Source organism: Scophthalmus maximus, chromosome 5 (assembly GCF_022379125.1).
Source record: "Scophthalmus maximus strain ysfricsl-2021 chromosome 5, ASM2237912v1, whole genome shotgun sequence".
Lineage (NCBI taxonomy): Eukaryota > Metazoa > Chordata > Actinopteri > Pleuronectiformes > Scophthalmidae > Scophthalmus > Scophthalmus maximus.
The window spans coordinates 13,406,645-13,422,517 of record NC_061519.1 but is presented as its reverse complement, the minus strand read 5'-3'; the positions used below and the strand labels follow the sequence as shown (position 1 = coordinate 13,422,517).

Below are 15,873 nucleotides of genomic sequence, written 5' to 3'. Positions count from 1 at the left end.
TTCACAATAAGAGTGTGGTTTTTTGTAGCACGGTGATGGTGAAATTCAAGATTTGGCCAAGTAAACAGAAATTATTATCATCATCCACGTATCAACAAAGCAGGATCTAAACGAAACTCAACTTCAACTGATTTCTAGTCACCAGTCAGTTAAATATTATAGTTAAGGATGTTAACTACACAAACCTGGTAGATGCCCATGTGTTTAAGAAACCTAACTTCCTGTTTTTGACACATAGGCGCTCTCTCCGGCTAACTTGACAGAGAGGAGATCAAAGCGAAGGTTTGTTGTTCTGCGATCAGCCGCGAGGAGGCGCAGTCTCCCTACATGAGTGCATGTTCACATAGTATTTAAATCTCAATACCAGACGCAAGAATCTATTTTTCTTTCAGTTACTTAAAAACATTAGCCCGGGACTTTAATATAAAACATTTGACCCAGTCATTGTGAGCAATCACAAGTTAAGTAAAAGATTTTTTTTTTATTAAATTAGCATAGAAAGCAAAACAAAACTAAGAACCACGTGTAATCGGCTACAGTCAACTTCAAAAACATTGATAGAGCTTCATGAATACATTTGTGAAGTTGAAAATAAGCACTTTATAAAAAATAGATATCTACATTGTAACATGATGAACGAACAGTATGCATGTCCCAAAGTGGCTATATGGTCTGTACATGTACCCCCAACAATATAGAAAAACTCCACCACTTGAAATGCTAAGATTGACAGCAGTACTCCACATCATCTCCTTTCTATGGAAGAGTATGCATGTGTGACAGGCTCTAAATACCCTGGTAATGAAGCAGGAAGACAGGTAATGAAGCAGGAAAAACACAAGTGGCTAAATGGTTTTAAACCTTTCGCTTTCCGTCTTGGTCAGAAGCTCAGTTTTTTACAAAACCACTCAGTTTAACAATACACTACCTGAAAACAGGAGTGCAGCGAAATGCCATTTCTGACCACAAAGAAGCCGTTTTCTTTACCCCCTTTTTAGTGCCAGACTTTGTGTCATAAGCATTGTTCAACTTTTACAAATACAACGTAGTTTACATGTACGCAACTATGAAATGTAAAACAATGACTTGATGGGTGTTGATAATATTCATCCTGTAGAGATACAATAGGGAGTTTGGAAACGGGGTGGCACATAAACACCCGAGGGTTTGGTGCAGAGGAGAGGGCTGCAACTCTGGGATCGCTGGGTACATGCAAGGTGGACTGTTGATGCCGTTTCAGTGCCAGGCAATGTAAAGAGAAAAGCCCCTTTGATTAAATATATGTGTAAGGGAGGGGATCAGTGGAACAGTGGGAAATAGAGGGGAGACTCAATAGGAGATGAAATTTATTCCTGGGCCTCTTTGCCAGTCATCTTGTAGATCTCAGTGGGACCATCGACGTGGGTAATGGTAGTGGTCAGCTGGATGTCTTCTCCACTGTTCGCTCCAGCATCTCCTGCACATATTGAGATGGCACACGATAAACATGGAAATGATTAAGGATGTGAAGTGAACTCAAAAGAGTATCTATTTTGTTGTCTGGGTTCTTGCCGTTTCGATCCATGTTGCAGTTGAATTTCATCATCAAAAATACTTTCAGCATTTTTGAAAAACAGAAGTGAAAATCAAGAGCTGATAAATCAACACTGAGACTGAAACTTGGAGAGAGGCACCCCCCCCCCCCCCCCCGTGAGACTGCTGGACATATATCAGGGGAAAGCCTACCCCTTTTCACTGACGTCAGGAGATGGATGGTTTTCATTACTTCCCTGCTCTCCACGCCTCTACTAACATTTCCGTCTGGAAGGAAGCCTAGTATCCATTAGAATCACCCTCTCAGGCCAAAGAGACCCTTCTTTCCCTTGGGAATCCTTCTTAATTCACCCCCCCCTCCAAAAACAAACTTTGGATGAATAGGCAGCTTTACAGCAGAGAAGAGACATCAGAATGAAGTGAGAGCTCCCGGGAGACTACTGAAATTTCACCAATCTCAACCAACTTCAGTCAATACAATGAGAAGATAACATAGTTAGTAAGAAACTAACTAATTATTTATTTCTTTTCATTTAGCAAATGTGATTTATGGGGAAATAACTATTGTTATATTCTCTTTAGTGTGTTCAGTTTTGTAGAGCTTATTAAATATAACAGCTTAAATAGCCCTTTTTCCTCAAGAGAAAATTAAAAATGGTCCTCCTGAACTATTATAACTCAACAGAAAGTACCAATTCATAATAATAATAATATTAATTAAAAAAAATAAATTTATAGAGTCCAGCTAGTTGTTTTTTTTACTTTTCTTTTTTTTATTTTTAGAAATCAAATCAAAGAAATATGTAGTTACCGGTGATGCACTGACCACTTGACTGCTCATCTCCATAGCGTTTGTGAGACGGTGCGTAGAGGAACATGATCGCAAAGACGTACAGGTTCCACATGCCGTAGATTCCGGTGAAGAAGGCGCTGTTTACCTCCACCGTGTGCTCTCCCCAGTGCCAGTGGCCCTCATTCACCTGGACAACAAAACAAATAAACAAATGTTAACACTTGTGCTGGTGCTGGTGCCAACTGAAGAGGGAAACACTTCACATTTCATCACATTATCAATGAGACTCACCTGACTGATGATGAAGAAGATGACTGTCATGGCAGCACAGGCAAGAGTGACCAACATGAGGAACTTGAACCTGAAAATCAGACCCTAAAGGGTGATAGAGTGATGGGTTAAGAAAGCTTACACAAAGACATGGTACATGTAGGAGAGCCATCCCCTTTTTTCATGATTGTTTTAATTTTTGGGGGAGCATACAAATAGTCCAACAAGAGGGACAGACAAAAACACACCTCATAGTGCAGGCGTCTGGCCCTGGACATGGCGGGCAGGGACGTCCTCTTGCCACTGATGTTGCGGAAGACTTGAAAAACCATGAAGCAGAGGAAGAGGAAGTAGAGACAGGCACAAATCCCTGCAACAATTATGAATGCCATCTGAGGCAACACCAATTAAGGAGACATTTTGAAGAATCTGCAGACAGTGGTGGTGCATACTGTTGGCATTCAGAAACAGAACGACTTAAGACTGGTCAAACACAAAAACACACTCATCCTATTGAATCGCGTAGAATCTGTGCACTGGCATGCAGGTTTGGTCTTACATGCACCAGAATGGATATTACCGACAGTAAGTTAAATCTGTGCATATGAATCTGTAATCAACAAAAACTTGTGTTAAATAAATTGTGTCTGATGTATTAAAACTTAACAGACTTTACTGCAGTATGAAGCAAAGCAGAAACTTATAAAAATTTATGACCCTGGTTATAGGCACTGTACCAAATGTCTTTGTCAAACCGCTCAGCATCAGGATCACTAGGAAGCATTTTCTGTATGATGAGTCTCGTAGGAAAAGAGGAGGGAGGCGAGCTAAGACTGGAAAATGATGGGTGTTCGGCAGTTGTTTTTGAAGAGGTTTGCTGATGAATCGCGCATCGCTCAGCGTGGCGAGCGAGGCAAACAGGTACACAAACATAAACATATCATCCCAAGACACTGGGCAATACTTTCACATATGGCATTACTGAATTATTTCTCATCATATCAGCCTGGAGACCAGTTTCCAGTGACTAGAGCAAGATAACCAGAGCTGTGGGAAGAAGGCATATTCAAAAAAAACCATCTTGCTTTTGGCACATAGCAGGTAAACGCATCAAACCATGAACATTTGCAGGCTGATATATTAAGAGTAGGGGGGGCATCACGCTCTTATCTGATTCATTTGCATTTGATCAAGTCCCCTTTTTCTGTTACCGTTGCCGAATATTGTTTAACAAGGATACAGCCAGTTCAGTTCCTACGTCAGATGCCCAGATACTGTAGAAAGGGTTTGTCAGCTGAACACCTCTGATGAAACAGAACAACAGATTTACATTTAGAGGTGTAAGAAGAAAAGAAAAAAAACAACAAGGCAGAACCTCACTTTAAGAGTCATTGTTATAATGTATAACACACTAGAATTGACTACTGTTGTAAAACAAAAGCTGTTGTACAGAGTAAAAATGTCGGACTCACCTTTCACACATGTCAAAGATAAAAAGGCAGAAGGAGCCAAAGACGATGGGTCCAACCTGCTTCCAGTAAACTGAGAAACGGTTCCTCTCCGTCTGGTCCTGATAGACAAAGGACAAGAGAGGACTTACATTAAAACATATGGACAAATATACTGTAAAAATAAAATATGTTTAATTACATTTCCTTTATCATACAGTCAATAATAAACAAAGATCCTTCTTTATCAAAGCCATTGTGTAGATATTATTTATGCCCTGACGCCAAAAAATAAAGCAATTTATGCATATTTTGTTTGTTTGCACCAGGACACATGTTGAGGATTTAGATGCAAAGATTAAAATATCACAAACTGGTAAAACCTGATTTAATACAGCCTCTGAGATTGGACATTCTGGGGTCACCTCAGAATGTGGATTTGAAATGATACATGCGAGGTGGCCTGTGTTGATATTAATGAATGACTGGTCCAGCTCTGACACATCTTCACATTTGAGAGGTACCAGCAGTGTACCATGAGGTGCTCCCCGCAGAAGATGATCCAGAAGGACAGCAGCATAGAGTAGAAGATCCCCTGCCTGATGTCTCCGAAAAGCAGCATCCAGGTCCAGTTGAAACCGACAGAGAACCACTCCACTGGGATGTTGATGAAGGTCATCGAGATGCCCAGAGCAAGGATTACCCTGAAGGAGCAAAGACAGGCTTAACCTCTCAGCATCATTACCACTTTGAATTCAGAAAGTGTCAATGACAGCTGAAGATAGGAGTATACCATTTTCTGTGGATAAATATCTACCTTGTGTAGGTGTTTAAATATATCTAAATGCATACACATGTGCTATATCTTAAGTGAATATCCATAGTACCATAATTACTGTAGCATCAATAGCCACATTGGCACGTTAACAGGTATTAATGGATGACACTAAACTAGTGACATACCCGAGGAAAGGGGTTTATTTGGGCATAAAAGAAATTTAGAGTGTTGGCAGATGACTGAATTTGTTCTACATCTTTTACACAGTCACAATCAATCCTTTACAGCAAGGCTACATCAACATCGACTGGAGTAGGCTCATTAGATCTCAGTACATTATTGATTTGATTATGCATTCAGCTACTAGCGCAGCGTGTCCCCACTGACCCATCCAATTCTACTCAATTCACTAGCATGCTAAGTGGCCACATTATTACAGCAAACCATCCCTGGACCTTGAAATCCAGACATTCAGAGTGAAATAAGGGAGAATAACCTAAGAAGAGTCTGCCTGCAGACAGACAGAATAAAGCTCTTCTTTCAAGCGTCAGCAGCAGGTTCCGGCATGCCACCAGGAGATGAAAGCAGGATTGTAAATAGTCAGTTGAGAGGCAAAACAGAGCTGCTGCAGTGTGTGTGTGTGTGTGTGTGTGTGTGTGTGTGTGTGTGTGTGTGTGTGTGTGTGTGTGAGTGTGTGTGTGTGAGCAGAGAGGGAAAGAAAAAAACGTGGGTACACAGACTTGGTTTTAGGGTTTAGGTCAGAGTTAGGGTTAGGCATTTAGCTGTGATGGTTCGGGAAAGGGGCTAGGGAATGCTTTTTACCAATGAGTGTCCTCGCAACTACAGAAAGAAAGGTGTGTGTGTGTGTGTGTGTGTGTGTGTGTGTGTGTGTAAAAAGACAAAGACTAGATTTTAATGTGGTAAAGGTCCAAAATCAACCTTTTTATAGTTGGACATTTGGATGGTTGGAGTTTGACATGTAACAGGAAAGCAGGAAATACACAGTTGCAACTAATAACATTAATTCAGTCTCAGTTCCAAAGCAGTGAAATGGGTCCTGGTCGCTGGTGTTGTGCATTCTAACTCAGAGCCGTTGAGAGAGAGAATAGAGACATTTATTTTTTCCCAGCAATGGCGGATCGTGGAGCCTCTCAATAGTTCCCTGAAGTGTATTAGAGTAGCAGCAGAAGGGATCTGTGTTGCACTTATGAAGGGTAACACGTTTAAATAATCAGATTAGGGCTGCAACTAACGATTATTTTCATAATCGATTAATCTGTTGATTATTTTCTCGATAAATCGATTAGGTGTTTGGTCCATAAAATGTCATTAAAAATTGTGCAAAATGTTTCCCAAAACCCAAGATAATGTTTAGTTTTGTCCACACACCAAAGATATTAAGCTTACTGTCGTAGAGGAGCAAAGAAACCAGAAGATATTCACATTTAAGAAGCTGAAATAAAAAAAAAATTCACAAAAAAACAGAACCGATTAATCGGTTATCAAAATAGTTGGCGATTCATTTAGTAATCGATTACTAATCGATTTAACTGTCGCAGCTCTAAATCAGATTGTATATTATCAGCACATCTGAATCAAATCAACATGCGCATTAAAGCATTAAATTATTAATAAAATTTTACTATAAAAAAACGTGTTGACTAACTTCATAGAGTAACTGCCTAGGCATGTCGGTCTGCTATATTGTAAATTGATACATTTATTGACAGCTAATTACAGAAAACAATTGCAGTTCTGTCGCTCTGAATAATGGATTCTAATTGCGCACCAAGAACTTCCTGGAACTATCTGAAGTCTACATGAGTCACGTGACTTGCAGGTATTTTGGACTTCCGTTGTCGCGACTCTCTCTCTCAACGGCTCTGTTCTAACTGAACTGAGCCAGGATTATTGTTATTAATCTTGGCTGTGCTTTTCGTGCTATGACAAGTCACAGTGGCTGTTGTGTCTCTGTGTCTGCTGAGTACATTTCTTATTTTACAATTCTAAGAACAGTTTAGTTTATGTCACAAACTGAACATGATTACTCTATGAATTATATCATGTTAAAAAAAAATTTCCACACCGAGAGGTTCCCGCCTAACATCTGTCCTCTTAAGTTTTGGGGAAGTCTGAGCTTCAACATTCTGACACCTCTGCAGACAAGTGACACAGGAGACTCTGGTAAAGCTTTTACAGCATGAAAAAATCATCCGCTGTCCACAAATAGTACAAGGCGCACTTCCTAAGAGCCTGCTGGTCATTTGGGAATAAGAGCCTCGAGCTGGAGAAGAAACAGGGAAGGAGAGAGACACTGGACTGGATGTGCAGTGTCTAGCTGGAGTGAAAGTCCTGAATTTGTGTGTGTGTGTTTAGCATGTGTCGAGTGCTAGCTTGCAGATTTTGTAATGTGTTTCACGCTTCGCCAGGCACTTCCTGTGGCGCAGAATGCTGCCTCTTACTGATCTGTCTTCCCAGCACAGCGGGGGGTTAGACAAACACAGGGCTCTGAGCATAGCGTCAACTTCCCACGGCAGAGCATTCACACCATCTGCATCAGACAGAGCTACCAGCATTTTGTGCTTTTGTTTTTTTTTTTGCATTTCAAGCTGTGATGAAGACTTTCTCTGACAAAATGTGGAAAGAAGCAGCAGTAGCTCTACCACCATAATAACTATTTAACATTGCATTGCAGTTTTGTAGAGCTCAACGTACTGATGGTCCTGGATAATGTTCCCACTAAGAGCTTTGACCTTCATTGCAGTTAGCATTGACTTACTCGTACATTTCATCCATTGTTAATACAGTGTGTGCCTTCACCGAGTAGCCAAACTGAAGCAGAGGTTTAAAATAAAATTATCACTGTATATGCCGGTATGTATGAGTTTCAAAATAAGTGTCATTTATCATTATTACCACTGTACACACACCAGTGTGAAACTTACTTGCCAAAAACTTAATTGTTTCAGAATAAGCAATATGTTCATTACAATCCAGTGGCGGACACAGAACACCAGTGTGATACTACTGATGAGGAGCCTTACTTCTCCAGCAGCACAGGAGGTCTGCTCATGAGGGTGATGCGTCTCCAGTACCAGATCATGATGATGAGGATGCTCGGTGTGAGGAACGTCTTCATGGCAAACCAGACTTTTGTGAAGCCTCCATTCTGGTGGATGCTCTTGGAAGGGGACAAACAACCTCAGTGTCAACTATTTGTATCGTGCATCTTATTTTCAACAACACGTCACTCATCACTCGATTGTGTTAACTAACGAAAACTTACAACAAGACGAATGTCTTTGATTTCTCCAATCCCCACGTTGACCTTCTTGCGCTCGTTGACAGGCAAGCGGATGTTGAGAAGATAGTACTTGTGGGCCACACTACCCACCTCCATGAAGGGCAGCAGGTCACACTCATAGTAACGTCCCTCATTCTCAAAGGTCTGAAAAACACACAACACATCTGGTTTAAAATACATACATATGCATCTTCATTGTATTGTATGATTTTAATAATATCAAAACCACAGCCTTCAGACTTGATTCAGACCCATAACTAAAACATTTCATAAAATGTGCTGAAGCTGCAAAATCAAAGAAAATCAGCAATGCTATGAACACTTTGATTTGAGTTCAAAACATTAATTATATTCATTGCTACAACAGCATCCGTGTCCACTCAGAGAAAACTTACTTATGACATCAATTAATATCTGAAATGATGACTAAATATTATAACAACTTAATGGAATACTCTTTTCAGTGTTTATCAATGCATAAAAGTTGATGCTCAGCGTGTCGTGTCCGCACCTTGGTAGTGGTAAAGTTGCAGCTCAGTTTCCTCTGTTCATAAGAGTGAGCCATCTCCGTCCACTCACTGACAGTGTCATCTCTGTAGGCCAGACCCACGTCGATGGTGACCAACGCCCCATCCTCTGAAAAAAAGTAATTTACTTTAAGATAATTTCTACAATCTAATAAACGGATTGTTGGTTTAAAAAAAAATGGTTTGAAGTATGTCAATAGATACATTAATGTGCACATGTGAACAGCATTGGAGAACAAGGAATTTATGTTTTTGGAAGAAGAAAAAATGCTCTGAATAACCCGTTCCCATTCATCTGTATTTCGATGTGTTTCACATCCCTGCTGCTTCTTACGATCCCAGCGACAGGATCAAATTAAGTCATGATGACAGGCAGCCGTGCCCTTTTCACTGAACCAGCAGCTAAGCTAAGTGCTAGCACTCGCAATGGGACATTCAGTGCAAATGTGCCGTCCACTTTCAGGTTAATGTTTCACAAGCTAAGGTGCTCCGGAGAAGAACAATGTAAAGAAGATGAAGACGAGAGAGACATTTCATTTCTTTTGAGAGATCTGCAGCTTTGACTTTTGTCTGTTCATTCAGGGGATTGTATTTTCAACTGGACGTTGGCTTGTTTATTCTAAAACAAACATTTATACAAGGTCTAAACAAGGTCAAATTATGAGAGTGTTAATATGTGGTACAAACCCCTGGAATAAGTCAGATTAACGGGATCATTTCCCTGCATGTGAACATAGGCTGTGATTCAGTCTGCTCTCCATGGTGGCCCAAATCTAGGCTACTTCCTACTTGACATAAACTTCAACAACACCTTGCGCTGGCCTCCAACAAAAACATCCACAGCGGAGCTATTACAGCTGCGTCTTTAGATCACATTACAAAGCCAAGTGTTCTCTCCTCCAGCCTTCCAGAGTGCCTCTTGTGCCATTATGAAACAAGCTGGAATGAAGAGAAAGAAACCCAGTGGCCTGTGCTGCAAGAAAGGAAAAAAAAAAGGAGAGGCAGGGGGAGAGGGAGGGGGAGAGGGAGGCAGATGAGAACTGGCAGCCGACTGTCTCTGTAGTGCCCTTCCCTCTGCCATTGGTTGAGCCAGACGCCCTCGAATGTCAGCTTACTTCATGCAAACATTCCACTTCAGTCCAGCGGCCATCGCCACAGAAACTGAGCCTCCTCAACAGCTGTGTTATTGCTGGATGTCGGCCAATGGGCGCTTGGTGCCGGGGTGGAGCGGGGCGGTGGAGTGGTTAATAAAGGCCCTAACCCTCTTTGTTGTATGAACATTGTTACACCGATAAGGTAGTCAAGGAAGAGACGGCCTTGAGTTCATGTGTCTTGCAGCTGCAGGACAGAAGCCGCCTACCTTGGGCACAGTGGTGTTTTGGTTGGGATTTAAACAGATAACCTGGCACCATTGTGTTAACTGTGAATGACTGGCTGCATTGATTTGCGGGGGTTGAAGTTTGTTAGCATTTTACCAATTCTGAATTCAGAATCTCAGGTTTTATAGAATCTGGATTCCCCCCCCCCCCCCCAAATTATAAAATGTCATAATATTTAAAGCACTTTTTGCAGGACAGAATAGAATACCAAAACATGCCATTTTACTAAACGGCAGCTAAAAGGGGATGCTAATAGTAGTCTTAAGGGATTGCAATGTACAACTGGATCTCATTGTGCGTTGAGCAAGATCAATAAAAGCCTAGTCATGTTTTGAAATTAAATCAAAGAAAAAATCCGGTTAAATTCTGAAACATACATGTTTGAGGGTAAAAGGTTGAGTTTGTTTCTAAATTAAATGCCTTTTTTTTTGTTCTAGCCTTGCAGCCTGTGGTAAACAAAGAAAGGGTGATGATGAGGGAAAGTTGATTTCAAGGTTGAAGATGGGTGTAAATTAAATTGTTCAAAATAGTTTTCAAATGGGAATCCCACTTCTGCAGCACGACCTAGTGTCTCCCAACATGCAGCATTCTCAGTTGCTTCTACAACCCTTTTGTTCTCACACTCTGTTCTGCAGCTCAGAAAGATCAAAATGAGTTTGCGGCACCTGGCAGCGGGATCGAGGATGAATCAGACTCGTCTGTCCGGCGGCCAGGAAGTAACGACCTACAGCCCCCGGACAGATTTTCACTGAGGCCAAGAATGTGAGCAAGCAAATGATGTTTAGACAAGCCAGACCAGAAAGGCTTGGATAATAAGACTACACCACAAACTTTAAAACTCTGTGTTTTCTGCATTATTACAATTACCTCTTACTTTTCTGTTTGTTACAAACTGGCCAAAGTTGGACGTCTGTCAAGGTTTGCAACCATTTGTCCGGTTGGACATGGCCGTGCATCACATTCTGCTATGTAGCTCAAGTTGACATCACAGAGTCCAAGCTTTACAGCGGAGACTCAAAAACTTCTTTCCCAGGTTTTCCTGGTGACCCAGTCACTTATATTAGGCATTCTCATTATCCTCTCTAATCCCCTCTTTCAGGATCCAAATCACCCTGCCAGGATTCTAAGCCCTCTTCCACAAGATACCGGTTATCTCCCTCCTCCTCCACCCTTTCCTCTCATTCAGCCAGTTCAACACACGGAGATGCTCTATGTCTACCCCTTTTCCACCGAGGCGAAATCTGGGCCGGTTCGGAACCGGTGCCCGGAAAAACTGGTTCCAGAGCGGCACCAGCTTTGAGCTGGTGTGAAACTGGAAACCGCTTACGTGGGGGTGGGATTATCGAAACCAAAACACACCTACAAAAACATTGACCACCATTTTTAAAAACACGCTTTAAACCATGGACGCAAAAACAAAACAGTGGTCCGCGGAGGAGACCAATTGTGTCCCTGCACTGTGGTCTTCAACTGAGATCCAGGAAAAGTTGGAGGGTGCCACTCGCACAACAGCTGCAGAAGGAGATGCTACGGCGGGCTACGAACGGACCGCCGAGCAAATTAGTAACAAACTAAAAAAATTATAGTTGTTATGATTGAAGCTGCCGCGAGGTTGCTCGCAAGGCGGAGACGTTTGCAGACGTTTACAGTGACGTCATGACGTGCCTCTCTTGCCGGTGGAAACACAAACCGGTTCTCAAATGGTTCCAACCTGGCACTGGCCCGGAACTGGAACTTTGATTCCCGTTGGTGGAAAAGGGGTATATTTACCAGTATTCTTCAGTAGTAGTTTGACACTGCATAGAGGCACCAATTGGATTACAGTAAAATTGGTGGGTTTCCTTCCTTACAACAGACAGCAGATATCTGACAGAGCCTGTAGCTCGTTTACAAATTGAATAAGGTGTTTTGCATGCAAAGTTCTCTTCAATGTGTCATGATTTGTCGTAAGAGACAGGACAAATCACTTGATTTTGAAAACTGTAAAACACTAAACGGGGAGGATTTCATATAAAAAGTATGAAAATCCTTTGGGCTGTGGGTCTCTCTAGATAATAAGACAAGCCTTTCTCAGAGGCGGCCAACTATGGAGCAGGTCCAGATTACCTCTCTCTTTATACCTTTCTCAAGGTTTATTGACAAGCCCATCTACAAAAAGCCCTGAGGGTTTATGCCGCCATAGAGAACAAACAGCAGGACATCCATCATTCTTTGCTGCCTTTCTGTGTCAGAGAAATCCAATCTACTGACAAAGACACACTCCTGGGGATTCCTCGAGCGTTCACCATGATAAACCGAAATAGGAACACAACCCAACATCCTACCAGGACATTGTGTAGGGAAGGTAATAGAAGAGGACACACCAACCAGTATTATTGGTAGAGCTGTAATGTTACTCTGCACTTGAATTTACGATGCGAGAGATTTGAAGTGACAATGGCTTTAAATATTTCAGAAAAGAGCTTGGTCTCACTGAGCCTCCGGCAAATATTTGCCTTCAGATTGTGAACCTAAGAAATAAGAGAGTGATGAAATATTGACACAAGTGGAGAGAAAAACTCCACTGAAAGAATGTAGCACGCAAAATGATTTTTTTACGTTTTTTAAATTGAGTTATTCAATTAATTATTCCTTGTTCATTATCAACCATTTGGTTCTTTTGTGATTTCCACCAACACCACAATGGCCTCTTACAAGTAAATATATGTGCACTAGGTCAACCAATCTTCCTGCTTCAATACCTGGAGGAGAAACATGACCTTTTTTTTTTTACCTATAAGAAAGACTTGGCTCTCACCTATCTGGTTGTACATCTTAAAGGCAATGTCAAACTGCAGGATGACCAGCATGAACTGGAACCAGGCGCTCATCTCCTTGTTAGACAAAGGAATGTGGACAGCAAAGACAATGTTGTTGGCCTCAATCTTTTTGGCCATGGCCTCGTCAAAGGTCCGGATCTTGTCGCACTGGTCAGGACCCCAAGGCATGAACCATTTGGTTTCCTGTCGGTGCTTGACTGTGTCCACACACTTGGTGGCCAAGTAGTGGACCGCTGTGGTGGGGCTGGGAGCTGTTGAGACAAATACAAAGTGTGAGACATGTTAGGCTTGGTGTCATATTGAAATAGTGCAGCAAAGTGTTTCAAGGTCCTGCCAAGCTAAATTTCCCCTCAAACTAATAAATCAAGCAAAAAGTTTGAATAATAATCAATAAATAAAACTTGAGCAATGCGGATCAAACTGCTCGGACGGTATAACTATCTAAGCAACCATTAGGACCAGTCAACAGGTTGGGTTTGAGCCAAATCCAGTCCAAACACTTTGGCAATTACTTTTAACACTGTTTAGAAAATGCCTGCTAGCCAAAGCTCTGCCTCACTGAAACGATGGGGAGGGAAATTCCCGAAAGCTCTCAGGCACCAATTACACTGTTACTCATTGAGATTCATGAGCTTGACAAGACCGGTGTCTGTAGTCTCAAACCACAGGATTTGAGTAGTGCTTGGGAAAAGATCCATCATTATCATGAGAACACAAAAAGTTTGGTCGGCCATTGTAAAAAGCTGAGGGCCCGGATGTGAACAACATCACAGAGATGTGAGAGTCAAAGTGCAGACTCAGGCACCGACTCATGTGAAAGCAGGTACTTTTCAGACTCGGCTCATGAAAAAAAGATTAGTGACACATTTAAGTAGACTCAAAGCGCCAATCCCTGTCAGAGATGCTTCTACAGGCCTTGCTGGTGGGAAGCAATACTTTCAGCTTGGCTAAGTCTGTATTTTTTGTAGTTTTAATAACCGAAAGAAGACTGTAAAATAGTAAGCAAAACTGAAAAACAAGGTACCACACTAGTCTGTACCTGAACAAACTGTTTCTTATCTGTCCATCTAATCATATCTGTTCACTGAGGGGTGGACTCCACCAACAGTTTACACAGTCATAAAACACAACAAGGGTCATCTTCAAGGAACCGTCAAGTGTCTTACCAGACGTGTAAAAATAAAACACACACGGTGACAACGAAGATACACCACACTGAATTAGAGCCAGTTATCTGGAACCCCTTGAAGTTCAATTATCCGGTGACCCCCGTGTGTCCAGCTGCCGGGCGGCTCCTCCAGTCTCCATCGCAGCGTGTCCAGGATAATGGCCGTCCCCTCAGCCCGCTGACCCCATGCCGTGTTTCCGGGTTTGTCGGGGAAACAAGGGGAGAAAAAAAAAAAAGACCCTTTCTACTCAATTACCCCTGTCCGCCCCCGGCCACCGAGCAGGCACAAAGGAATCTGGCTTCATTAAAACCATCTCGGCCAGGAGCGAACCAAACTTGCTAATTTATCAGCAGTGGTGTAAAAGTGAGTTGGGGGGGGGGGGGGGGGGGGGGGGCAGACGTTTAGGGGGCCATCAATGGTCTCCAGATTCAGCCCATGATAGAGGAAGTCATCTTCCACATGAACTCAACTTCTTTCTCTCTCTCTCTCTCCATGAGTGGGTGTGGGTGGGTGGATTTGAAGAAACTTGACAGCAACTCCAGCAAGGTCCTGGAGGCAAAAATGCAACTTTGACAGCTTTGTTTGTGTGTGTGTGTGTGTGTGTGTCTCTTTTTATAGTTGAGAGCACCAATTTTGGCTCTACACCATCGTTGCGAGGACATTTTGACGTTGTGGGGACATTTTGGCCAGTCCTCACAACTTCAAGGGGCTGTTTGAAGGTTAAGACTTGGTTTTAGGGTTAGAATAGGGGGTTAGGTTTGGGTTATGCATTGTGCTGTGATGGTTAAGGTTAGGGTAAGGGGCTAGGGAATGCATTATACCAATTGGGGTCCTCACAACCATAGAGAGACACGTGTGTGTGTGTGTGTGTGTGTGTGTGTGTGTGTGTGTCTCTCTCAATGCAAATGAAAAAGTAGGAGGAGGAGGAGGTGGGACATGAATGAGCTGCCTGCCAGGCTGGAGGGATTTGGGGAGAAGGGGAGACGCACACGGGGGGAGAGGAAGGTAGAGATGCTGCCTGGGGCCCCACACAGCAGACAGACATTATATATGGGAGGAGGAGGGGTGAGAGGAGGGGGGGGGCACATTCCGAGTTTGGATCAAAGAAGTGTGAAAGGGGGGGTGCAAAAGATTGGATGCATTTCAGATCCTTCCCGTGTTAAATTTTTTTTTTTTTAAATGACCCCCCCACACCCACACACCCACACACAAAAAATGGAGTCATGGGACATGTTCAGGGCTGAGGGGGGAGGCAGCGAACACCTTGACACAAAAGTCGGGCTTTCGCCGAGGTGCACTCGGCCGGCGTCGGCGTCCAACGCTCGGCATCGTCCGGCTGCGACAGAGGCCACGAAGGAGACAGAGTCGCAGCGCTCCGCGTCTTTTACATGTAAATATATATATATATAATTAAAAAGAACAGAGGCACGTAACGAAGTCTGAACTTTGTTTCGACCGAGCACAGGCGTTTGAATTCCAGCAGGCTCGCGCGCGCAGAGGCAAACGTTTGGTTGAACACATACAAGTGAAGGAGCAGAAATAACTTACCAATTAAACCGCCGACCATGAAGGCGAACGCCTGGAACAGCAGCAGAGTAACTCCCATTATCACCAACTTTTTGGTGCTCATGTTCTCAATAATAGCCCCCGCCATGGCGAAGCGACGGCCGGAGTCGAAGTGTGTCTCACACACTCACACACACACACACACACCGGCGGAGGAGCAGACGACAAAGTGTCGGTGGAGAGAGAGAGAGAGAGAGGGAGGGGGGAGGGAGAGGGAGGGAGGGAGGGAGAGAGAGAGAGAGAGGGAGGGAGAGGGAGAGAGAGAGAGAGGGAGGAGGGAGGGAGGA

At 42.9% G+C, this 15,873-nt stretch overlaps 1 protein-coding gene across 6 annotated transcripts; it reads right to left on the bottom strand.

Moving 5' to 3' along the window:
* Window positions 1-461: 461 nt before the first annotated feature.
* wls (Wnt ligand secretion mediator) lies at window positions 462-15,778 on the bottom strand. Of its 6 annotated transcripts, none has more exons than XM_035635807.2 (14): window positions 15,569-15,777; window positions 12,830-13,102; window positions 8,638-8,762; window positions 8,109-8,270; window positions 7,867-8,003; window positions 4,580-4,748; window positions 4,069-4,166; window positions 3,837-3,900; window positions 2,845-2,988; window positions 2,618-2,701; window positions 2,345-2,513; window positions 1,726-1,800; window positions 1,552-1,601; window positions 1,334-1,456 (listed from the first exon to the last, which is right to left on the bottom strand). In XM_035635807.2, exons 1-13 carry the CDS (start codon window positions 15,672-15,674, stop codon window positions 1,597-1,599), a joined length of 1,611 nt encoding a protein of 536 aa, XP_035491700.1. In that variant the 5' UTR covers window positions 15,675-15,777; the 3' UTR covers window positions 1,334-1,456; window positions 1,552-1,596. The 6 variants fall into 6 exon arrangements, with proteins under 6 accessions (XP_047187720.1, XP_047187721.1, XP_035491699.1 ...); XM_035635808.2 differs by having other exon boundaries at window positions 2,360-2,513; XM_047331764.1 differs by having other exon boundaries at window positions 462-1,456; window positions 1,552-1,800; window positions 15,569-15,778.
* Between the last annotated feature and the right edge of the window lie 95 nt (window positions 15,779-15,873).

Excerpts from the sequence above, each read along its gene's own strand:
- wls (XM_047331764.1), bottom strand. The coding sequence starts at position 15,674 with ATGGCGGGGGCTATTATTGAGAACATGAGCACCAAAAAGTTGGTGATA. Across the intron at positions 4,749-7,866 it reads CCTCCTGTGCTGCTGGAGAA|GGTAATCCTTGCTCTGGGCA; the intron begins GTAAGGCTCCTC and ends TTGCTCCTTCAG. Across the intron at positions 2,514-2,617 it reads TCTTCTTCATCATCAGTCAG|GTGAATGAGGGCCACTGGCA; the intron begins GTGAGTCTCATT and ends TTTGTTGTCCAG.